The 24,846-nt window shown below is 40.1% G+C and overlaps 2 protein-coding genes across 2 annotated transcripts in view; one reads left to right on the forward strand and one right to left on the reverse strand.

Annotated features, from left to right (window-relative positions):
- The window catches only part of NT5DC1 (5'-nucleotidase domain containing 1), a 149,909-nt gene continuing 125,063 nt past the window's right edge, over positions 1 to 24,846 (forward strand). Inside the window, exons 1-6 of the mRNA XM_011935043.1 lie at positions 1 to 182; positions 6,708 to 6,799; positions 8,536 to 8,607; positions 10,629 to 10,735; positions 14,391 to 14,470; positions 16,569 to 16,653. Of these exons, the coding sequence (XP_011790433.1) occupies positions 90 to 182; positions 6,708 to 6,799; positions 8,536 to 8,607; positions 10,629 to 10,735; positions 14,391 to 14,470; positions 16,569 to 16,653 (529 nt within the window). The 5' untranslated portion in view covers positions 1 to 89. The remainder of the gene's footprint in view (positions 183 to 6,707; positions 6,800 to 8,535; positions 8,608 to 10,628; positions 10,736 to 14,390; positions 14,471 to 16,568; positions 16,654 to 24,846) is intronic.
- On the reverse strand, positions 17,620 to 24,743 carry COL10A1 (collagen, type X, alpha 1). Its single transcript, XM_011935042.1, has 3 exons — positions 24,669 to 24,743; positions 23,961 to 24,129; positions 17,620 to 20,690 (listed from the first exon to the last, which is right to left on the reverse strand). Exons 2-3 carry the CDS (start codon positions 24,112 to 24,114, stop codon positions 18,802 to 18,804), a joined length of 2,043 nt encoding a protein of 680 aa, XP_011790432.1. The 5' UTR covers positions 24,115 to 24,129; positions 24,669 to 24,743; the 3' UTR covers positions 17,620 to 18,801.

Genomic DNA, 24,846 nt, shown 5'->3' on the forward strand with positions numbered 1-24,846 from the left:
CCTGTCCCGCAGCGTCCCGCCCGCCAGCTCCTTGCCAGCTCCTTGCACCCTCCCCGGCCGAGGTGCTCCTCGGTGCTCCCCGCGCAGCCATGGCTCAGCAGTTCTCCCTGGCCGCCTGCGACGTGGTCGGATTCGACCTGGACCACACTCTGTGTCGCTACAACCTGCCCGAGAGCGCCCCGGTGAGTGGCGCGGGCTCCCCGGGGCGCACTGCGCGCAACCTCCATGGCGGCTGGGGCTTGAGTTTCCTCCAGGCTTGGGCAGCGGCGGGCGCTGTCGGGGCCCTGCGGCGGCCGAGTCTTTCCGCAGAGCGCGGCCTCCAGCGGCGAGACGGGGCGGAAGTGTGCAGCCTCCGCTCCGCGCTAGTGCCCTGGGAACCGGCACATTTAGCTCAGCCATTAGCTAATGTTGAGAGGGGTAAGGAAGAACGAAGGAGGGGCAAACTGCGCAAGATCGTGCTGGGGAATCGGTTTCTAGGGCAGAGGAGGGGCGGGGTCAGGAGCACTGGGGCTGTCCTTGGAGATCCCATGTCGTGGAACTTCTCTGCATGTCTTTCTGTACACTAGCTGATTGTGGACACAGCCGCTTGATTTGGGACTTGCATTTTTCTTGGCTGCATGTTTCAATTTGCACGATCAGAACCACCCATCAGTGTTTAAACTGCAATCTGGGAGAGATGCGTAGTACATAGCGTAGTGTATTGGACGGAACACTAGTTGAGAAGTCATTAAGATCTTAGCCCTCATTTTACCTTCTGTCAAGAGAAGAAAATAAATATTTATTACGCATCGACTGCGTGCTCCCTGCACTTTGAATACATTCCAGTCCTACCAACAGCTTGCAAAGTTTAGGTCCTCACTGTGTCCTGAGAGAGGGGGACATGGAGTATGCATGCTTCCAGATGTGTACTCTCAAATTAATTGCCCTCCCTCCACTATTCCTTTGGTTTCCCAATTCCCAAGGAAACTAATTTTGAAAAGTTACCAGATTTTTTTTTAGTCCAAGATCTAAGCATCCAGACAGAAAAAGAGCTGGTTATGAGTACAGTAGTGAAAGCGAGGACTCCTCAGCCAGACTGCCTAACATAGGACACCAGCTCCACTGTTACTAGCTCTGTGACTTTGAGCAAGTTACTTAACCTGTGCTGCTTCTCAGTTTCCCCATCTGTAAAATGGAGCTAATCATTGGATTTACCTCACAAGATTGTTGCAAGGATTAAATGAGTAAGAGATGTATAATGCTTAGAATAGCACCTTGGCAAAGACAAGTGTTTGCTTTTGTGGTTACCACCCAAACTATTTGGAAACCTCAGTTTATGGCTAGAACTCTAGATCACTGGTGCAGACATCCAGCCAGGGCTGTGCCCCTTTATGGTGATGTCCTTGCACCCTCTAGTTCAGGTACACGTTAAAGGTCAAAAAAGAGTGGCTGCCGGAATTTCTTGTGTGTTTTCTATGCCCAGATGCTAAATTTTTTTTTTTTAGTGTCCTTTTTCTGCTGTTAAACTTTCCTGCTTTCTTACCTTCCAGGTCTGGTTTCCTTAGTCACAATGAGAATTAAGAAGGCTTTTTTACTGCTTGATTCTTTGGCCACTGCTTCCCCTAGGTCTCTGATACATGTGTTCCTTCCCTCTGTGCCTTTTAAATCCTTCCTGAATCACAGTTTTGTGTGTCTCCTCTTTAGTTACCTTCATTTGGAGGGAATATTTTTAAACCACTGTCATGTTAGAGCTAGTGTTGTCCATAGGTGATCATAAAATTTCAGAATATAAGATTCTGAAAGACAAGAGTTTTTTTAACTGCAAACCTGGAGAAGAGTGATGTTTAAAGCTTGAAAACGGTAACCTATTGAGTTTTGGATCATGTTTGGTGTGGAAAATCTTTTTTTAAGTCCCACAGTGTGCTGAGCACCGTGCTAGAGCTGAGGATACAGAGATCAACACGCAGGCCTCCAGGCAGCCTCACGCAGTAGGCAAAAATGCTGAAGAGTTAGTCTTGGTCCCCTGCGGTGGGTAGTATGACCTGGGTCTTGCTGCCCGCTGCCAGCGCCTGGAGGGCCTCTTTGCTCTGCACAAAAGCTCTTCATCCCATCAGGCCTCATCTTAAACATGGTTCCCCTTAGGAAGCCTTTTTGGCCCTCTAAAGTTTGCCCTTCCACTCTAAGCCCACCTTCAGTTTTCCACAAAACCCTTCCTTCCTCAGAGCACATAGGACATGATGTTAACACTTCCTGTTGACTTGTTGGACTTCCCTAGAGCTCCGTCAGTATCTGTCACAGTTCCTTGTGTGTTCCATGTGCCGAGCTTAGTGCTGGGCACATACTGGGCTCAATAAATAGACTGACTAGATAATTGGTATTTTAATAACAGAATATGATACAGCCATAATTCTAATAAGCATGCTGCTTCTATGAATGGATCTAATCCTTACAACGTCCCTGTGAGGTAGAGATTATCACCACAGCCACTGTTAAGAGAGCATCGAGCGATGAGGCACAGAAAGAAAGTGTATCCAGGGCAACCGAGCAAGGTAGTCTGGCTGTGGATTTCTGCTTCTTCCCACCTTGCTGTCTGTATGGTGCCCTAAAACACAGAGGGAATGCCTGGAGCTGGCAGGTGAGGAGGTAGAGAGGAGTGCTTCACCCATAGGAGTTATAATAAAGGCCAGGACCTCGAGGTGAGCAACAGCACCAAGAACTGCTGGGTGCAAGCAAAAGGTGGCAAGTTTCAGGAGAAGATGGTGGAGAAGTCAGTGGGGGCTGCATCATAGAGAGCTGCGAGTGCCTTTCCTTTCAGTTTTGTAGGCATTCACATGAGGCCTCGGAAAGGCATTGTAGAAGAAAGGATGACACGTGGTTTCTCCTAAGGTTGCAGACTCAGAAGTCTGATGCCAGTCAGTTAATGTAAATGTGTGAGTGGGAGAGTAGGGTCCCAAATAATTGCATAGGACATGCTTATACCAAAAAAAAAGTATTTGTTGTTTATTTGAAAGTCACATTTACCTAGGCTTTTTTTTTGCAAGCTCCGCCTCCCGGGTTCACGCCATTCTCCTGCCTCAGCCTCCCGAGTAGCTGGGACTACAGGCGCCCGCCACCTCGCCCGGCTAGTTTTTTGTATTTTTTTAGTAGAGACGGGGTTTCACCGTGTTAGCCAGGATGGTCTCCATCTCCTGACCGCGTGATCCGCCCGTCTCGGCCTCCCAAAGTGCTGGGATTACAGGCTTGAGCCACCGCGCCTGGCCTTACCTAGGCATTTTTAAATTTTATCTGGCAACCTTAAGTGGGAACCAAACATAATTTGTAGGCTGCATATGGACCACAGGGTACCAGTTGGCGACTGCTGTTGAGTATGTATTATTATTAGTCCTGAGAGACTATGAGGTGGTGACAGCTAAGGCTGGGAGAGGAATGTCTCAGAGAGCCCTGTGCCATGAAGGTTTCTAGAGAGACTCGGGACAAACTGCAAGAAGCCTTCTGCGTAGACGAGGGGTTTCAGAGTACAGATGCTCCTGCTTTTCTTCACACTGCTTTTCTCTGCTTCTCTCCTTGTCCATTGGCCCCCTTCTCTCCTGTTACATGAAAATCTCCTCCACAAGGTAAGGGACACAGCTGTGGCTGTCCCTGTTGGCATCTCTGATGGAAAGGGCTCCTTCGTTCCAGGAGATTTCGAGTGTTTTAGAATCACATGCCCATATCGTAGACTAATCACTTGGATAATTGGAGAAACTCAAAAGTGCCTCAACCAGAGGCAAATCTAAGGTGTACAATAGCTGACTCTTAGGGGCTTGTGAAAGCCAGTTGTTAACTATTCAGGAATTGTGCAAGCAGGTAAACTGCTGTTGGTGGCTTGAAACAGGCCATGGTGGGAATATTTACACCGTGGAGATGGGTGAGCACCACATGTCAGGACATTGTTTTTGTTTTCTGTTTTTTTGTTTTGTTTTGTTTTTAGCACCATATGACATAATAATAGCAAATACTTCAATTGGATTTGCTGGTGTGCCAGGCTCTGCTCTAAGCACTTCACATCTGTTAGCCCTGCAGCACTGGTTTCTTATAAGCAGGATCATGATGTGGACTTTTTATTGTCCATAGTACTTTGTACCACAGAGTGACTCAGTGTATTTTTTATTGTTTTTTTCCTTTTAATGAGTAAATGAAAATCTGTAAAACACGCAGGTCAGTGGTTTTCAGTGCTCTCTGTGCTTCAGAGAGGGCCCTCTCTACCCTGTACACTTGGAAACTCTGGGTAGTTTTAAGAAGCGTCACCTATGGTTCTGAATCACTATCAGGGTTGAGAACTGTTGATATATAGTGTTAACATAATGTGGGTCGATTAACAGTTGACCTGGATAAGGTCACATTACACTGGATGAAGTACCTGTGTAGTGATTTTAATTCGCTTTATGACAGGGAGCAACTCAATTTGACATTTGACAAGGAGCCTTTGCTTTCTCCATGCTCATATCCTGACACTCAGACCCTGATACCGCTACTCCAGCTGTGTGCAGGTCCCTCAGTTTCTGAACCTGAGTCACCCCCCATTCCCTCTGCATTCACCCAGCGAACTGCTACATCTAAGTATCAGTGTAAATCTCACCACCCAGGAGAGATTTCCCCCACTCCTCTGACTCCATCTTCTCCCTAAGAGTATGCCATGTTATCAAAACGTGTCATGGGTTAATATCTGTAGAAGAAGGGTCAGATTGTTCAGTGTGTCCTTTTGGACACCGTGCAGGTTGACTCAGACCTCTGTTCTGCTCAGGCTCAAGTGTACCCGACACTGGCCAAAGAACACTTCAAGGTAGAACAAGGTTGGGCCATCTACCTTTTGTGCACTTTTTGTTTGGTATGTACAGTTCTTTTAAAGTTAGCCAGCACTTAAAAACCAGATATTTTACTCAAAAACCTAGCATTTTTTGTTGTTGAGAAATAAGATCTGTCAGCAATCAACAGAGTATTTATTATTTTAATTATTGTACTTGCTTCCAGAGGCTTTCTTTGTCCTTTTTCTTTAGGTATTTTTTTTTTAATGGTTTTTATGTATGTGTGTGTGGAGAAACGAGTGATTTCCTACATCTGATAGAGGCATCATGACTCGTTTAGGTCACCTGCCTGGTCCCATATGTATTTCACTCTGAGATTTCCCTAACCTGGGGCTTTTCTGGCCAGAATGGACCAAGGATGGATGGTTAGAGTGGTCATCATATTTATTATCTTAGTGATGCATTAAATAAGTTTAAAAAGCTTTGTCAAGTCTTAAATCATGATCTCCAACCCAATAGAAATCAGGAGTAGGGTTGATAATTGTCTTTGGTTATATAATTGTATGCCAATGGTATAATTTTGAACGGGACAGCTACCTGGGGCATGCAGGGGTTGATAAATTGCTTGTGAAGGAGAATTAAACTGCAGAACTTCACAATTACAGATATTTCCTTCCTCCTACTTGCCCCCATCAGCAATTCCATTAGGGTTTTAGGTCTGTGACATTAAGAATGAGTAAAACCCTAGAAGAAAACCTAGGCAATACCATTCAGGACATAGGCATGGGCAAGGACTTCATGTCTAAAACACCAAAAGTAACGGCAACAAAAACCAAAATTGACAAATGGGATCTAATTAAACTAAAGAGCTTCTGCACAGCAAAAGAAACTACCATTAGAGTGAACAGGCAACCCACAGAATGGGAGAAAATTTTTGCAATCTACTCATCAGACAAAGGGCTAATATCCAGAACCTACAAAGAACTCAAACAAATTTACAAGAAAAAACAAACAACCCATCAAAAAGTGGGCAAAGGGTATGAACAGACATTTCTCAAAAGAAGACATTCATACAGCCAACAGACACATGAAAAAATGCTCATCATCACTCGCCATCAGAGAAATGCAAATCAAAACCACAATGAGATACCATCTCACACCAGTTAGAATGGCAATCATTCAAAAGTCAGGAAACAACAGGTGCTGGAGAGGATCTGGAGAAATAGGAACACTTTTACACTGTTGGTGGGATTGTAAACTAGTTCAACCATTATGGAAAACAGTATGGTGATTCCTCAAAGATCTAGAACTAGAAGTACCATATGACCCAGCCATCCCATTACTGGGTATATACCCAAAGGATTATAAATCATGCTGCTATAAAGACACATGCACACGTATGTTTATTGCGGCACTATTCACAACAGCAAAGACTTGGAATCAACCCAAATGTCCATCAGTGACAGACTGGATTAACAAAATGTGGCACATATACACCATGGAATACTATGCAGCCATAAAAAAAGGATGAGTTTGAGTCCTTTTTAGGGACATGGATGCAGCTGGAAACCATCATTCTCAGCAAACTATCTCAAGAACAGAAAACCAAACACCACATGTTCTCACTCATAGGTGGGAACTGAACAATGAGATCACTTGGACTCGGGAAGGGGAACATCACACACCGGGGCCTATCATGGGGAGGCGGGAGAGGGGAGGGATTGCATTGGGAGTTATACCTGATGTAAATGACAAGTTGATGGGTGCTGACGAGTTGATGGGTGCAGCACACTAACATGGCACAAGTATACATATATAACAAACCTGCACGTTATGCACATATACCCTAGAACTTAAAGTATAATAATAATAAAATTAAATTAAAAAAAAAAGAATGAGTAGTGGGTGTTATATTTAATCTGTTTTTCTTCCCTTTATTTGCAGCTCATTTATAATAGCTTCGCCCAGTTCCTAGTTAAGGAGAAAGGGTACGATAAGGAATTGCTCAGTGTGACCCCAGAGGATTGGGATTTCTGGTAAGTTCTTTTTTGTTGTTGTTTTTTTTTAAGTCTGTACATCTCCTGTGGTTCTAATTGTTACTGATAAAACTGGGATGCTTTCTCTTCTATGAAGATAGAATGTGAAATGTGAAATTGAGTCAAAGGACTCATGCCTTCTATATTAAAAGTTTTGTATTTAATGAATTAAAGTGTTTTCTGCTTTAAACACTTTAAACACTAGAAAAATTAGACTTGCCTAATTAAATGTGAAAATAAGCTAAGAGCTTATGTGACTAATTTGGATATTTTCGTATAGCTTAAGTTTGTCATAATAGTTTCAGAGGTTAATAAGAACTGTTTCTAAAATTTACATCTTTAAGAAAAAGGTTTGACTTAACTATCCTTTAAGAACTATAAGAGAAAAGGAGGAATCATCACATTTTGAGTAAGTCTAAATTAAGACCATTGGTTTTCTGTCATTTAGATCGACATTCCTAAGACTCTTACTGCGAATTCCCTTCCTGGGTTAGGACTCCCAACTTCCAAAGCTTCCTTTGTCTTCCTCGTTTAGATAACAAAACAAACAAATATCCTAAGCCACTTTAAATTGTTCAGTTTAAAATCAGACCAGGCAGGCGTGGTGGCACATCTGTAATCCCAGCACTTTGGGAGGCTGAGGTGGGAAGATTGCTTGAGTCTAGGAGTTGGAGACCAGTCTGCGCAACATGACAAAACCCCAACTCTGCAAAAAATAAAAAAAATAAAAAATAATTAACCAGGTGTGGTGGCACATGCCTGTATTCCCAGCTACTAGAGAGACTGAGGTAGGAGGATTGCCTGGACCCAGGAGGTCCAGGCTGCCGTGAGCGGTTGATCATGCCACTGTATTCCAACCTGGGGTACAGAGTGAGATCCCGTCTCCAAAAATAAATAAATAAATAAAAGCAATAACAATCCTAAACCACATGAAAAATACCTACATTATGTTGATCTAGTATACATTCTTTTGATATTTGGTTGGTCTTTTTTGATGTATCATTTTTGTAAAAGAAGAAGCAGTAACATGTTACTGTATTAAATTACTGACTCTGGGAATTTTACCCTGAACAGAAGTAAATAATCCTTCTAAAGTACCCTGTCATTTTTTGTTTAATTCCCTTGGTATTTGGTAGCCGTTATACCACTTTGCTTTTATTATTCATAAATAATGAATCTGTACTCACCTTTCTCCCCAAATCCCACAAGTCTTTTACAGTAAAGGAGATAAAACTTAGTATTTGACTTTCTTTTAGTGGTTTTCAATAATATGCCTTGTCCAGAGAGCAACCTCTTGTAACCTGACCTAAAATGAGACAAATTCTAGAGTGTAGGAAAGACTGGCGAAGTGCTTAACTTGTAGAATATAAATGTGTGTGTGTGTGTGTGTTTTATTTAGTGAAAAACATTTGTACGTTTTAACAAAGTCATGGGATGATGTTCAGGTTCTTTTTTTCTCTTCTGAGTTTTAGATGTATCTTTTCAAAAGCCTAAAGATTTTATAAACTAAATATGCTGTCCTTATTTGCCTACATAACAATTTTCCTTTTATACTTGCTCAGTGATAGATATTTAATTTTACGGTTCTTAGATATTCTTAATTGTGTGATTAACATACCATTCCCCTGGGTGGGAGAATATCTTTTTAGCATCATGATGTTTGGAAAATATAGGTTGTCATTTCTTAGGTTAGCTAAATATATGAATCGATTGATAATCAAACTTTCCTATTTCAGTTGCAAAGGTTTGGCATTGGATCTAGAAGATGGGAACTTCCTTAAACTTGCAGATAATGGCACTGTTCTCAGGTAATAAAACTTAGTTGTGAAGTCAAAACTTTACCTTCTCTGAGACACTTTATTACTGAGTGGCATATGACCCTTACAGTATGGGTTAAATACAAATATTTTAATTAATGACAGATTATCTGTCTGCCTGCATGTCTTTGTATGAATTGTTTGAGCCATTTAAATATGAATTTGTGAGCATTAGATTTAAAGGTCTAGTTCCTTTAAGTTTACCTCATTAGAAATATTTGTAGGACATACAATAGAAAGTTTACAACTTGCTACATCTCATTGACCACTCCTTCTGGCAAAAGAGCCCAGGAATTACACTGTTTTAGCTGAGTATGTAGCTGCCTAAAATAAAATTGGGGTTATTTTTGTTAAGGAAGAAAGAATGGGTATTGGGTAGGGGTTGGTGGTCTGTACCCTCCACCCTCTCTTTCTCCATTTATCCAAATTTGGCCCTGTCATGCAGGGGTCATGTTGTGTCCTAGTTCCTTTTGGAAGTTTTTCTGGACTGTTCCAAGTCCCATCAACCTCTTCCTCCTCCCACACTCCAGGCTGACTTTCTTTACTTCTCTCCTCAGGTATTGACAGATAGGGTACATGTAAATGCAGCTTTGTCTATGACCTTTAACTTTACTGTCAGATTCTCACAGTGTTCTTGGCTATCTTCAACCACAGTTAAAGAATGAAAAGCTTTCTACAATTTTGTTTCTTTCTCTCTTTGTTCTGTGTGTCTGTCCCTGTCCCAGTACCCCTCCTACAAGATCTATCTCTCTCTATCCAAGTCCTGGCGAACCTTTAGTTTCTCTTGAATTTATTAGCATACCTCCTTGATGCTTTCTTTCCACCAATATAGTAGATTCCTTCTCTGATCGTATTTCCCATTCAGTATCCTTTGATCTTTACATATAGCTTTCTAAAATGTTAACTGCTTTATAAAAAGGAGCCCATTTGTGATTTTCCCCCATTTGCTTTTCTTATTTTATTTCTTTTTTCCTTCATATTATTTTGTTACCACATTATAACACCAAGAGAATAATACTCTCAATCATTATAATTTCTCATAATAAACTACATTAACATTTCAACTACAGTAGTCCCTCCTTATCCTTGGAGATTATCTTCCAAAACCCCCAGTGATTGCTTGAAATCATGGAACGTACACATCCCTATATGTGCTATGTCTTTTCCTACGATAAAGTTTAGTAGATACAGTAAGAAAATATAAAATATAACAGTAGAACTCAGAATGGTATGTGGTTTAAAACTTATGAATTGTTTGTTTCTGGAACTATGCCCTTAATATTGTTCAACCCAGGTTGACCACAGGTAACTGAAACTGTGGGAGAGCAAAACTAGATAAGGGGAAACTACCGTATTTCTCTATAGCGTAGGATTCTCTTAGCTGGACCTAACTGATGCAAAAGCAGTATTTTGAGCACAGAAAATGCCTACTTTCTTGTGATGTTGCTCTGTTTTTCCACATTCCTCTTTGATTTCCCCGTGTGGTTTTAGCCACGCTGTGTCCTTGAGTGGGCAGGTTGCTCCTCATCTTGTCTTCACAGTCCTGCATGCTCACAGTCATCCACCTGTGGGTGCCAGGTGCTTCTTGTGCCTCCTGTGGCCCCGGTGGACTCATGCTTTGACTCTGGTACCTACTCCTCTTTCTCTAGTGCTGCCAGAACCAGCTTCCCACTAAGTCACATGGTTGTTTTCTAATTGTTCCAGGTATGTTCATCTTATTTGTATAGTTAAATGACAACTTCTCTAAAAAAGGGTGGTATCTTATCCAGTGATGACCTCAGAGTGAGCATCTCCTAATCACCTGCTACTTGGTGTATTAAAGCGGTGAAGTGCTACAGCTGTCCATAGAAATGCTTTACAGAATCCTAAACAGGGAGGCACCTAGTTGAAAACAGAAAAAATATATGTATCTGTTAGCTCCAGTGGCAACAGGGATCAACAGTCCCAGTGACAGAGGAAGGGGCATTCAAGGGAACCATTAATGAGCAATGTGCATCCTCTCCCAAAATCAGGGCAAGCCATGGCACCAAGATGATGGCTCCAGAGGTACTGGCAGAGGCATATGGCAAGAAAGAATGGAAGCACTTCTTGTCGGACACTGGAATGGCTTGCCGCTCAGGTATGACTCAAATGAGGCGGCTCCACCATCCACTCCCTGTTTGTTTTGTACCCTAAACCTTCGAGGTCAGAACAAAGAAGACCCCCCTTTACCCTGCTGGGCAGGATGCAAAAGGGAGCAGCTTCAGCTTTATAGCAATAGGATGTATTTTTTCCAAGTGTATTTGACTTCTGTTTGGCAGATGGTTCAAAATACTGTTCACAGAAGATTTTATTGGCACTCCTTTTAACCTGTACTTGTTCTGGTTTAAAGATTAGCACTTAGGAATAATATGAGTCTTTTTAAATGTAGAGAAGTATGAAAGAAGGAAAAAAAGGGCCTGTGATTCCACAGCCCAGTTAAAATTTGTTTACATTAAATATTAATCTGAGCACATGGTTAGAAAATTTAAATATTATAGAAATGAACAGAAGAAGGAGTAATTGTCTTCAACTCCTGTCCTATTTTTTAAAGGTATACAAAAGGGATTATGTATTTACCTTGCTCTTTTCAATTACATCTTGGAGAGTCTGGCATCAGCACACACACGAGGTACACTTAGTTCTTCTAAATGCTGCGATGCTCTGCAGTTCAGTGCCTGTATCATGATTTCTTTCATCAGGCTCCTAGCAGTGGACATTTACGTTGTGCCTGGTGTTTCACAATTACAGACAAGCCTGTGGTGATGTTTTCATGAATGTGTGCTTTTCACTTTCATACATATATCTAGGATAAACTCCTAGAAGTATACTTGCTCTAAAGATACACAGGTTTAAAATTTTGATAAATATTGCCAAATAAGTCTTTTATTTTCAGGAACTCCAGTTGATTCCATAGTTGTAGCTTTCTTCTACATTTAAGTATATTAATCCTCAGAGTTAAGAACAGAGTTGTAAAGTACATTCCCTATCAGTACATTTAGGAAATTTAAAGCGCTGATGGATGTAGAGATGTTTAATGACAACTTGTTTGATAATCTCTTTCCAGGTTGTTGACCTGACATAAGAACAGTGTTCCTTGCCAGCTGATCTCCAGAGAGCAAATCCCTTTGAACTTATCTTCCCCAAATGGTAGATTATGCAGAAACAGCTTGGTCTAGTGGAAATCACAAGGGGCTTGGTGCCAAACAGTCCTGGATCATATTGGCTCTGTTATTTGATGGATAAAGTGACTCTGGTACTAAGTCACTCTTAGCATCAGTTTTCTCATCTTTGAGCGGAGATAGTACCACCTTTGCAGAAGTGAGAACCTTTGTTAACATAAATTGTTCCCTTCCCCTCAGTCCTTCATTTGCCATTCTACCATGGCCACTAAGACAAAGGGAGTAGGGTTGGTAGTAGCTTCTTGGGGAACAGTTTTTCTCTGTGGAAAACTTCATGATTATGGGACTTGATCTTGATTCAGAGGCTTATTTTGTTGAACTGGGCTCACTAATCACTTCATTCGCAATGAGCTGCCTCTTCTACACAGAGGTAGAGGTTGAAGCTCTCATGTGGTATAGTGTCAGAGTGTGGGTGTTGGGTGAGGCATTGCAAGCAGCCTGGCCCAGTTAACAGCTCAAGGCTGAACAAGCCCCTTTGTGTCCACACAGCGGACATTCTGCCCAAGTTCGACAATCAAATAACCTTAGCCTCTTGCATTGTGAGTGAAAACCAATGAGCTCTTCTCATTAGGTTCCCCCTGAATTATTTGATTAGACCTCAACCCTTACTCAACATCAATAGTTCAATTCTTGGACTGAATTTCATCTATTAGTACCCACAAAGGAAGAAGAATGGGAGGAGAAAAGCAAGGTTATGTAACTGGCAATGCTGGGATGCTTCCTGCTCCAACAGTGCTTGAGATAGCTGGCCATGAAGTTGGGTCAGTCTAGTGTCAGGCCAAGAGATATGACAAAGTGCAGATTAATGAACCTTGGGAAGCTTTGCCTACTGTCCTAAGTCTTGGGAGTCCTGGAGTGTCATATAGTCTTACCGCATAGCAAAGCAGAGGCAGAAAAGCACATGGCATATCGTCTTCCTTTTCTTCCAGATCACTGGTTCTTCACACTGGCAAAGCCATGCTAACCTTTCTTAGGAATTAAAAAGAGCCTGAGAGGTTCCCCTGACAATATAAGCTGTGAAAGAGTGAAAAGCAGGAAGACTGTATCAACCAAAATATTTTTAACTGAGGGAATGGACGCAAACTGGCACAGCCATTTTGTGAATTAACAAAAAGAACACTTTGATTTTTGTGAATACCTTTTAAAATAAATTTACAGGAAGAAGTAAGAGGCACAAAATAATATTCAGAGGAACAGAACCCTGGCTTCTGCACATGGTTTTCTTCTAATTTCCTTATAATACTTCTGCGTTCCAAAGTAATCTGTTTGATTATTGGATTATTCATTCATTCATTCATTCAGCAAACATCTACTGAGTGCTTAGAATATGCTGAACACTATGCCTAGTCAACACTAAAGAAAGAACAAGACAAACGTGTTCCATAACCTCATATACATAGCTTACAAATGAGAGGATGGGGGGAATCAAAATCAGGCGATTATAACGATGGACTCAAGCACCTTATTATTAATGTAAAATCTGGCTTTACCTGTTGGTTTTGATTCTTCTTCGTGTCAAGCGTTCTCTAGGGAACTCTATGAGGTTGGGTTCCCTCAAAAGCAGAGTGGTTATTCTTGATCCCAGTAGTCAGGAGTGAAGGAACGAGAGGGTAAGACATAAAAGGAACAATGGTTGCTGGACTCCACTGGGACTTCCAAGGAGAAGTGCAGAGAATGCCTCCCAAAGTTGTCTGTCCATGGAACAGGAAGCAGGGCATTCATTCACTGGTTCCTGAACCTGTTCCAAGTGTGAAGTTGGCCACATGGGCTCCAGAGCCTTTGGGAGAAAGAGAATGACGCAGTTGTGCCAAGGTGGGATGGTGCTGTTAGCATAGTGGTGGTTGAAATCAGACGTGGGCCAGGGGAATGTGACATGGGTCATCAAAAGTGTCTGTTCAGGGACAGCAGATCCAAAAGTCACATGTGCCAGAGAGAAGGGCTCAAATGTAATTCTACCCTGCGGTCATACAGAATAAACCAAATCCCTCTCTTCCACGAAATCTTGGAATGTACCTGTCCTACACTCTACAGTTTTTATAAGATAAGCACACTGTGTCTTCACATGGCATGGTTATATTCTACTTATCACCACAGTTTTTTTCACATTATACTGAAATTTGTCTTAAATGGCATAAAAATAGAATGCGGTACTCTAGGTGGGGACAGCCAACCAATCTGAAAAAGCACTATTGTGTGGAGCACTTCATGGTACTCCAGGGTTAGGTTAATTGATTGATTTGAAATTCAGTGACATAGATAACATCATATGGCTTTTTCATATTCTACTTTATTTTTTGCATATAGCCTTTTTAGTTTTTACATTCTTTAAGATGACTAAAATATCTTCGAATACAATGCTTCAAGATACCATATTTTAACTTTCTTGTGGTGCCCTCAGAGCTTAAATCTTTCTTAAAAGACAGTGACAGCCAATACTGGTGCCATTTTGAATTGAAATGGAGGCTTCTTCAGATAATTAAACCAAAATCTAGTGTCTCTTCAGCCATATTCTTGTGTATTTCACGTACATGTAGCATTATGTTGTTTCTAGTTTAAAATTTTGTTCTTTTTCAGGAAAGTATTATTTTTACGACAACTACTTTGATCTGCCAGGAGCTCTTCTGTGTGCCAGAGTGGTGGACTATTTAACAAAAGTAAGTGGGGACTCATTTTTTAAAACTATGATATGTAGTCAGTCATAAATTGGAGGACCTAATTATATATTGCTTCTGAGTTGTGATTTTGCTTAGTTTCTTCTTTGTGGTTTCAGAGGTGACTGGGAAAGAAAAACATGGTGAATTTGGTTAAAATATTTTTGGAAAATTAAATAGCAGTGCCTTTTTTTTTTTTTCTGTCTCAGGAAAAATAAACCTGTTCTCCAGCAGAGGGTGCCAAAGTTTAGGAAAAGAAAATAAATACAGCACTTGCATCTGGACAAAACATTTTCTTTAGCAAAATAAATAGTTTCATTAGCAAAATAAAAAGTTAAAGGTGATTAAGAAAATTCAGCATGTCTTTAAGCATTCTAAATACTATAAAAACAGAAAAATTGGGTGAAATTTAAAAATTCACCATTTTGAACATCATTTAATGAATATAAATCTTTTCTTTTGTACTGTATATCAAGATTAAATAGATCTCTGGTTATACTAGTTTATACTTAGGGCTTAAGACCTATGAGCATAAAACAGATTTATATGTCAGAATCACTTTCCTTTATGCATATGTCTTTTAAAAATAACTACTTTCCAGGCCAGGTGCAGTGGCTCACACCTGTAATCCCAGCACTTTGGGAGGCCAAGAAGGGTGAATTATGAGGTCAGGAGTTCAAGACCAGCCTGGCCAATATGGTGAAACCCCGTCTCTAATAAAAATACAAAAATTAGCTGGGCATGGTGGTGTGCATATGGTCCCAGCTACTAGGGAGGCTGAGGCAGGAGAATTGCTTGAACCCGGGAGGTGGAGGTTGCAGTGAGCCGAGTTCGCGCCACTGCACTCCAGCCTGGGTGACACAGTGAGACTCCGTCTCAAAAATAATAATAATAATAATTATCATTTTGATAGTAGAGCACAGTCATGCTTTATTTGTGAATCAGAATTACATTTATGTGTTGTGAAAGTTTCCATTGATCAATAGTTTGGGTATGTTTATAGAACTCTTTATTAACACAAGATGGAGTCAGTTTCTCCTTTGGTAGTTACTACAAGCAAAGCTATCAGTCTTTAAATATTTTGGAGTTTGTATAATTAGATATAAATATCTAGTAGTCTGTCTTTGTTTAGATAGGTCACTGGTTAACATTTCCAAGGAAGCAAAGGATCATAGGGTCATTTATTTTAATGTAATGTTTATTTGCTTTCTGATTTAAAAAAAATTCTTAATGAAAACAATTTACATTTTGGATTTGGAACCTCATTCATCTCTTCTGTTGAGACTTACAGCTCTTTCACATTGAAATTCAGGTTAAGTGTGCACTGAATTCTAAAGTAACTAGCTTTTGGGGTTTTAGAATGTCAGTCTTCTTAGTCTCATTGATGTCATAGTATATTATATAACACATTCTGATATCCCAGAAGTTATATAACACTGAATTTGCTGTGTTTAAAAAATATTCTGTAATTTTTAGGCTTTATAATGAGTGGAAATTTTTATTTTATTTGTGCTATATGAGCTATATTAATATTTAGGGATATGTATATGTATATGTAGCAGTCATTTTCATGGAAGATTTCTTTTTAAAAATCACATTTAGAAGAATGGTAACTTTATTATGTTTTCTGAAATATAAACTTCTATCAGAATATAGTAATACAGTTGCTCCTTAACTTATGATGGGGTTTTTTCCTGATAAACCTGTCGTTAAGTCAAAAATACTATAAATCCATTTAATACACCTAGCTTACTGAACATCATAGCTTAGCCTAGCTTATCTTAAACACACTCAGAACGCTTCCATTAGCCTACTGCTGGGCAAAGTCATCAAAAAAAAGAGCCTATTTTATAATAAAGTATTGAAAAGCTCATGTAATTTATTGAATACTGCACTGAAAGTGGAAAACAGCGGTTGTATGGGTACTTGAAGTTAAGTTTCTACTGAATCTTTATCACTTTTGCACCATTATAAAATAAAAAAATTATAAGTCTAACCATCTTAAGTCAGGGACTGTCTGCAGTGTAATTGTTTGCCAGCATTTTTCACTATGCTTAAAAACTGAATTATTGCATTTGTTACATTTGGAATTGTTTTTCAGCAGAACAATGGTCAAAAAACATTTGATTTTTGGAAGGATATAGTTGCCGCTATACAACACAATTATAAAATGTCAGCTTTTAAGGGTGAGTATCGTGAAGAGGTGCCTTCTAATACATGTTTGTTAAACTATGTTTGTCTAGTGAATTAGTTGGAAAGCAGGTAGTTTGCTGTGTATCTCACTTAGGATTTAATTTTAGCTTAAATATTATTATAAAGTTGGTTCTGCCTACATTTTCAGAGGTCCTTTTATTTGTGCTGATTTCATGGCTATAATTGCCCATATTCCAAGCTATGCTGTTACACTCTCTTTTACCATGACTGCCACGAGGGTCGTTCTGTGAGTTCCCTAGAATCGAAGTCCAGTTTTGCTTTTTCCTGGTTTGGGCATGAGGGTTGGTGACTTGTAATCATTAGTGTAGTAGTTATAGACAGGTGGGCAAAATGTCTGCCGGCAGAAATTTTGTTCTTGTTGCTTAAGGAACAAAACTGGCTGACCCAGAATGAGGGGAGAGATGTCATCAATCTTGAGCCCAGAGTTTTGCCTTTCCAGTCAGAACTTTGCTTGGATTATACAAGATTGCTTCTCTAAGGAATAAATAGATGCCTTTAGAGTATGTTACCTCAGTGACTTGAGCCACATTGTCCTGATTCAACTAATAGGATGATGGATGCTCAAAAGTAGTATTTTTCAGCTTGGAAAAAATGTTGCTTTTTGATTGACATAAAAAATTGCTTGCCTTTTTAAAGTATAATTCAAGCCATCAAAACAATTTTAAATATTATAACTAAAAACATGTCAAGACAGAAAATAGTAACTGCAGAATATTTGTTCAAACTGCACATTTCTCTGTCACCTGCTTCTTTCCCTCCCAGGAGAAAATTACAACTTTGGGGTGATTGTGTCATTTTTCTATCCCTAGTCATCAGCCCTTGACCCTGACTCAGATTGCATGTGGTTTTGTGGGTACCTCTTCACAGTCAACACCGAGTGGTTGGGTCTGTGGGAATAAAGATGCATCCCCAATATAGGGACATATCCATGACAACTGTAAAAGCCACCCACCACTTTATTGTCCTGCTTTTTTATTAACTTTGAACAATGAAAAGCCTTGAAAGAATGGTTGAGAACAGCAAATTGCTGCTTTCAGGTTAATTCAGCGTAAAAATCTATTGATGTTATTTTATTGCGTCGTAAATAAGGAGTAGGTAAAACATTTTGTGCTTTAATAAGTGAGGCACAGCTTAAAAGTTTTAAACAGCAATATAAAAATACAGTACAGAGCATAAATAAATAATATATCTCCACTTCTAGTCGAATTTTGAAACCCTCAGGGTTAATTATAACTTCACTTGAATGGGAGGTACAAGGTACATGTGCTAATGTTCTGTAAATCCAGAAAATCATATCACATAAGATTCAATAAGGAATTAAAGAAATCAAATTCATCACACTTGTGTGAAAATAAATAATAATAGGTCAGATACCTGTTTCCGAGTTATGATGGGTATATAAAAAGCTTCTCTGCAATCATAGAAAAGTTTGTAAAGATTCATTGACGAAAGCACCTTGCAATTCAGATGAACTTCAGTACAATATTTTGGGGCTTTTTGATATAAGAGCTGTGAAAAGTATATATGCACCTGTATATTTGAATAGATATTGGTGAAAGGGGCCGTACAGGCCTCAGAGTAATGCACCATCAGAAATATTTCAGGGGATACAGTGTCTTTCAAATTTGAATATTCAAGTATTTAAGTTCTGCGAAGTTAATATGATACCTCCTGGATGCTTCCTAGAAGTTCTCTTATTCATAGTTAGAAACAGGCTTTTTTAAAGAGGAAATGCCGAGTTTCTCAAATCAAGTTTCACATAACTTAGAGCTCTATTTCTGTTTTTTTTTTTTTTTTTCTAATGATGGTTTTTTGTTTGTTTGTTTTTGCTGCTGTTGTTGTTTTTTAACATAGCAGGACTTCTTTGGTGATAAATATTGGAGAAAACCTTAAAGAGCCTTAAGACTGCTGGCTAGAAATTCATGAGGGGCTTCACATACATTTTTACATTGCTGCTCACTTTTCAGGGGGAAGGGTTGTGGGTCTGATAGCTCAAATCTGTCTCAGAAAATAAAAATGACATTCTTTTCAGCCTACCTCCATATGCATTTGATAGGGTGGGGTAGAGTTGGAGAATGCTTTTTCTAGCACAAGATTTAGATTAGCTCTGTGGGGTGTACTCACATTGGAGCCACTAGGAATCCTGAGAAAGAGGAGTGGACATACTCCGAGGAGTACAGGCCATTTGACTCGGCACTGGGCAGCTGGAGCCACACCTGGTCATTTTCTGTGAGATCGATGATGGCACTCCCTGAAGCCTGATCCAGGTAGCCTTTGGTGTATTCATCATAGGTGTACATTACAGGGGTGCCATTCTTATACAGGCCTACCCAAACATGTGTCCCTTTCACATGCACGTGGTACGAAAAATAGTATATTCCTGGTATCCTACAAGTAAAGATTCCAGTCCTTGGGTCATAATGCTGTTGCCTGTTATACAAAATCTTATCAAATGGGATGGGAGTTCCTATTGCTGGGTAAGCTTTGGAGAGAATAACAGTAAAAGCAGATACAGGCATTCCTGTTACCCCCTGGTTGGCACTAACAAGAGGCGTCCCAGAAAGACTGGGCCTTTGGCCTGCCTTGATAAAACCCTCAGGCATGACTGCTTGACCTGGTGGGCCTGGAGGCCCAGGGGGCCCTGGAAGGCCAGGCTCTCCAGAGTGGCCTCTTGGACCTGGAGGCCCTGGTGGCCCAGTGGGTCCATTGAGGCCCTTAGTTGCTATGCCAGCTGGGCCAGGAGGACCGGGATTTCCTGGCTCCCCTTTAGACCCAGGGAATCCTGGAATGCCTGGTGGCCCAATAGGGCCTCTAGTACCTGGTATTCCAGGGGCTCCTCTTGGGCCAGCCTCTCCATCGTGTCCGGGCATTCCCTTTGCTCCTGCTGGGCCGACAGGGCCTGGGAGACCAGGAGGTCCTCCAACTCCAGGGTCACCTTTTGGGCCTGGTAACCCTGGGTTACCCTTAGGACCATCGAGACCCGGTTCTCCTGGGTACCCTGGTTTTCCATCTGACCCAGGGGAACCCCTTTCACCCTTAGCCCCAGGGTATCCTGCAGGCCCAGCTGGCCCTGTCTCACCTTTAGGGCCTGGGAGACCATGGTTGCCCGGGATGCCTTTTGGTCCTTGGGGTCCCATATTCCCAGGGGGTCCCGTCAGACCTGGCTTCCCAGGAAGACCTGCTGGCCCTTGTTCCCCTTTGGCACCTGGACCCCCAGGAAGGCCAGCAGGTCCTCTTTGTCCCTTTAGACCTGGCAAGCCTGGTTTCCCAAAGCCAGGAGGCCCTGGGGGCCCAGCTATTCCTGGAGCCCCAGGGAGACCTTTTGTTCCTGGAATCCCTGGCTGACCCGGGGCTCCAGCAGGTCCTGGCTTTCCAATACATTCTGGCCCTCGTTCCCCAGGAGGGCCTTGGGGACCTGGTGGGCCAGTTGGTCCCATTTCTCCTGGAAAACCTCTATCACCTTTGATGCCTGGCTGTCCTGGAACCCCATTTTCACCTCTTTTTCCCACTCCAGGAGGGCCCGGTGGTCCTGTGGGACCCTGAGGGCCTGGAAGACCCCTCTCACCTGGACGACCAGGAGCACCATATCCCATTTCCCCTTTCTGTCCATTAATACCAGGGACTCCTGGTGCACCCTTTTCTCCAGGAAAGCCCCTGGGTCCCGGGGCGCCTGTGGGTCCCTGTTGTCCAGGTTTTCCTGACACAGAAATTCCAGCTGGTCCAGGGATTCCAGGTGGTCCCGGTGGGCCCCGTGGTCCTGGTAGGCCAGCTGGTCCAATATCTCCTTTTGGTCCGTATGGTCCTCTCTCTCCTGGTTTTCCTGGGAGTCCTGGCACACCTGGCTTCCCTACAGCTGATGGTCCCGGTGGTCCTGGCAACCCTGGCTCTCCTTGGAGTCCAGGACTTCCGTAGCCTGGTTTTCCTGGTGGTCCAGAAGGACCTGGGTGCCCTCGGGGTCCAGCAGGGCCTGGTGGACCAGGAATACCTTGCTCTCCTCTTACTGCTATACCTAAAAGACACACCCAACACACCCACCCATAGAAGGGGATGGTTAGTGACATTAAATATGAATTGGGGCATGATGTTTCAGCGTCATTTATTCCTTGTAGACAGAACAGTCTGAAATGGTTTCAGATTATATGTTTTATATTGTTTTTAAAAACTCTGCTGCAGAAGATGGTTTCACAAAACCATGGCCACCATAGTACTTTTATTCCATGACAGTGACTCATGAAAATGGGCTGGGATTGAAGAATTCCTCTAAAATAAATACAGTGGAGGTAAATTTAGTACATTTGTTTTGGGAAAATCATGTACAGAAAAGGTAGAAAAATGGCAGAAAAAATAATTCTGATTTATATCTGCCATGCCCCTGCTGAACACAGGTTAGATTTCGGTTGGTTTACTTTTGCCTCAGAATATACTGTGAACTCTTATACTCTCCATTATTGACTTAAAATTGAAACAAAGAACTAGAGAATTAGACATAATGGGTGAAGTACATAAAATAGTATTAAAGTACTTACCTAAATACAAATATATATTGTTTGATTTCATAGAGCTGCAAGTTCACTTGACCTGATAAACTAAACTTAAACTAAAAATCATAGTGCCTGTGATGTGAAAAATGCTACTGGCCCACAAGTATGGGGAAAGCACAGGGTAAAGATGTTTCTGAGATTTGGAGAACATTTGGTGTATATAAATGCAGAGCAAATCATTAAAACAGATATGCCGAAATAGAAAAATAATTGTTTCAGATGTAGGTTTTTTTTGTACTAGTTAGAGTTATATTTCAATTTGAAAACATTTATTAATAAATACATAGAGCTTTCCCCATGGATTTTCAGAAAATGACATCAGGAAAAAGACTGTGAGAAAAATTAATTTATGTAAAAGATTTCCATATATTAACAAATATTTCATTGATTGTAGAGTACATACATGACTATATTATGTATAAGTGGATATTGACATATTGCAAATAGGAAATTTTTTAATGGGTTGGAGGAATAAAACAGTGCATTTTTTAAAATGCCAACTATGTTAGATTGAGGTTTGCTTCAGAATCTGATTATAAGGGTCATGTTCACACTAAAAATAATTGTCTTAGTCTGATTGGAAATCTGTTTTACTGTTAAAGAGGAGAAACAAGTCAATGGAAATGAGTGCATTGGGCATCATCCGAGGCTAGAACTCCAGTGACAGGCGAACTTCATCACTTGGAAGGTTGTCCTTAATGGGTCTTTAACTTCTCAGCACAAGAAAGATTTTGACTTCTATTGAGTGCTTGGGGAACAGCCCCTGTTTCTAGGTTGTCATCTGAAAAACTTTTCTTCATTCAAGATTAGGGTGGCACAATCCTCAAGGTAAAATGACTACTTACTACTATTAAGTTGTTTAAATGCCACAAACTGAAATCGTGATTGGTTGTGTCAGAATGTGGCATGTGCATCTGCCCACCAGCTGTGGAATCCTCTGCAGCATAATTTAGTATGTTTTGACAGAACTCTTTTTTAACCTGTGTTAGATAGATTGCCTAGGAATTATATAGTAACTCTTTGAATTTCTTTTATCAACTTAATGTTTTACTTGTGTAGACTGTAGGCTTTTGTGTTTGTTACAGTGCATTAATGCCTGCCGATGGATGATAATATAGTTGAGTGTCTATCTAAAAAGAGACTAAGGTGAATTTAGTAGTTTAAATACAGCTCCTGAACTTTTCATTTAAGATATTTTCATTTGTTCTGCAAAAATAGCCAAGGTAACGGAGTATATTAAGAGGAGATCAAAGTATTTTTAACCTTCTAAAATAGTGCATTTTCTTTTTAATTCAAGACTGTTTATTATGCTCTTATTAAGGTATTAAAAAGTCTGAATTTGTGATCATAGAAACTATTGAATCCAGTGCAGTGCTGCTTGTCATAGCATTTCAAATTGTGTTTGTTGCTTCAAGTAAAGCAGAAAGTCCCTTTGTCTTTTATTTTTTCTTTACTAGCTTTTAACTTTTAAAATTTGTGTTTATATTTTGAGACATTCAAAAGTATCTGTTGTATACCTATGCATTTATTTTCAAATATTGTTTCCCTTTGTGAAATATTTTAAATTCCATCTTTCTTCTTAAAGAGATAATTCTGTAAGTTTCATTTGCTCAAAATGGTTGTTCCCAAAAGCATAATATTTAAAGTTTATAACAAATATCCTTAGCTTTGTTTACAATATAAAATATATAATTAAAAATATTATGGAAAGGGAATTTGAAGCCTACGGTTAGTTTATATCATTCAGTAGATATTTTATAAGCAGTCATGTCAGTTGCTATTAAATAAAATTAGTGAATATGAGGCCTAGAAGTTGCCCTTCTTTGAGAACCTTAGTGCTTTACATGTATTATCTCAGTACTCTTCAAAGAGTAACCAAGAAAGCTGGACAGATAAGCAGCAGATTCAAGAAGAAAGTTAACTTATTGAAGACTATATTAGTAGCTAAAAGTAGTAGAAGTAAAACTAGGAGTAACAGAAGTAGTAGTAAAGATAATGGCAACGCTTAAAGCACTTTACAGGTATTAATTCATTTAAACTTCACAGCAGCCCTTGAGATAGCTGCTCCTTATTTTACAAATGAGGAAACTAAGGCGTGGGAGGACAAGTAACTTACCTCAGGTCACACAGCTTGTGCATTATAGTTAAGTCTCTGCATTTTACCACTAAACTATATTAAAAATGTATAAGTAGTTATGAGAATTGCAGTTTCATTTGCCTGCTTGACAATTCTCATAATTACATTTGTTCATTGTTGGGGTGGGCATCAGATGTTTTTGATAAGACTCAGTTTTATGTCTGTGAGCTAGTTGAATTAGTTTTGAAAGTAAATGTTTAAGTATTCAGCTAAATAAACCAGCCATCTTCTTTGTACAATTAACAGTTATTTTTAGCTTAAAATTTTTTAACTTGATTAATTTTGATTAGATCCAAATTTCTGGATTACATGCAGTTATTTGTGTAAAAACGGCATCTGAGAAAAAGATTTCTACACATAAAAGTTCTTAATTTTCTGTAGGTGTATCTTTCTACTATATTTTCAAGTATATCCTTTCTACTACAATTATTGGATATTCTTATTCTACTTTTTTCACAGATCACTTTGTTGTAATAATTTGGGCTAATTCAGAAGTTTGAAAATAACACTGAAGCTAAATGCATTTTGTAAAAGAGATTATTAAGATTATAGAAAGCAGCAACCAGCTTGTTAATAGAACAATTTATACAGTTCAGTTTACCTTTACTCTTTATGGTGTAGGGAATGAAGAACTGTGTCTTGGTGTTGGGTAGTGGGCCCTTTATGCCTGTGGGCGTTTGGTATCGTTCAGCGTAAAACACTCCATGAACCAAGTTCAAGGATACTAGCAGCAAAAAGGGTATTTGTGGCAGCATATTCTCAGATGGATTCTGAAAAACAGAAAAGAATAGCTTTATACAGAATTGTTATTAACCTATTTTGTTATTCTCATGTTTCACCGATGAGTTCTTTATACAGTTATCTACTTTTTTAACCTATCCTGTATATTTTTATATGTGCCATAAATAAATGAGAGATCTTTTTTTAGTTATGTGAATATATGTCTTAGTTATTTTTGGAAGCTATACTCAGGTAATCAAGTAAAAATAAAATGATGTACCTAAAGCAACAGAAATTAGGATTGGATATCTGTATTAAATAATCCAGAATCTTTGACATAGCCTGAAATATCTAATAGTTTCAAAATACACTGAGATTCAGATTAGGGCAAATTTTTACAATTTGGTTTTATTAGGACTATTATCTATAGATTGATGCAATAAGAACTTTCTGAGTGCATTTTAGTAGAAACCCATTTTTTAAAATCACTTTAATACTTCTAATGCTTGAGAAAACTCTAGTACTTAAATTACTGAAGTTTCTTTCCAAGCAAGTTAACATGGAAGTCCGCCAGTGAGCATTCACTTACCTGGGTGCTGGGAGTTTCTGGAGATGGTGCCTTGGCAGCTTTCTGAAGCCTCCTCTGCCCAGGTGAGCAGTGCAGAAGGTGCCTCTCCAGACCTTCTCAGTGGTATTTATACTGTTTTTCTCTTGCTCCATGAGTTACCCTGAGCTTAAGCTCCTCCCCTCAAAGGTGGTAAGCACTA

Source organism: Colobus angolensis, unplaced genomic scaffold, assembly GCF_000951035.1.
Source record: "Colobus angolensis palliatus isolate OR3802 unplaced genomic scaffold, Cang.pa_1.0 Scaffold14, whole genome shotgun sequence".
NCBI classification, from domain to species: domain Eukaryota; kingdom Metazoa; phylum Chordata; class Mammalia; order Primates; family Cercopithecidae; genus Colobus; species Colobus angolensis.

Coding starts and splice junctions, on each gene's coding strand:
- COL10A1 (XM_011935042.1), bottom strand. CDS start 24,114: ATGCTGCCACAAATACCCTTTTTGCTGCTAGTATCCTTGAACTTGGTT. Junction 20,691..23,960: donor CTACACCATAAAGAGTAAAG/GTAAACTGAACT, acceptor TGTGTCTTTTAG/GTATAGCAGTAAGAGGAGAG.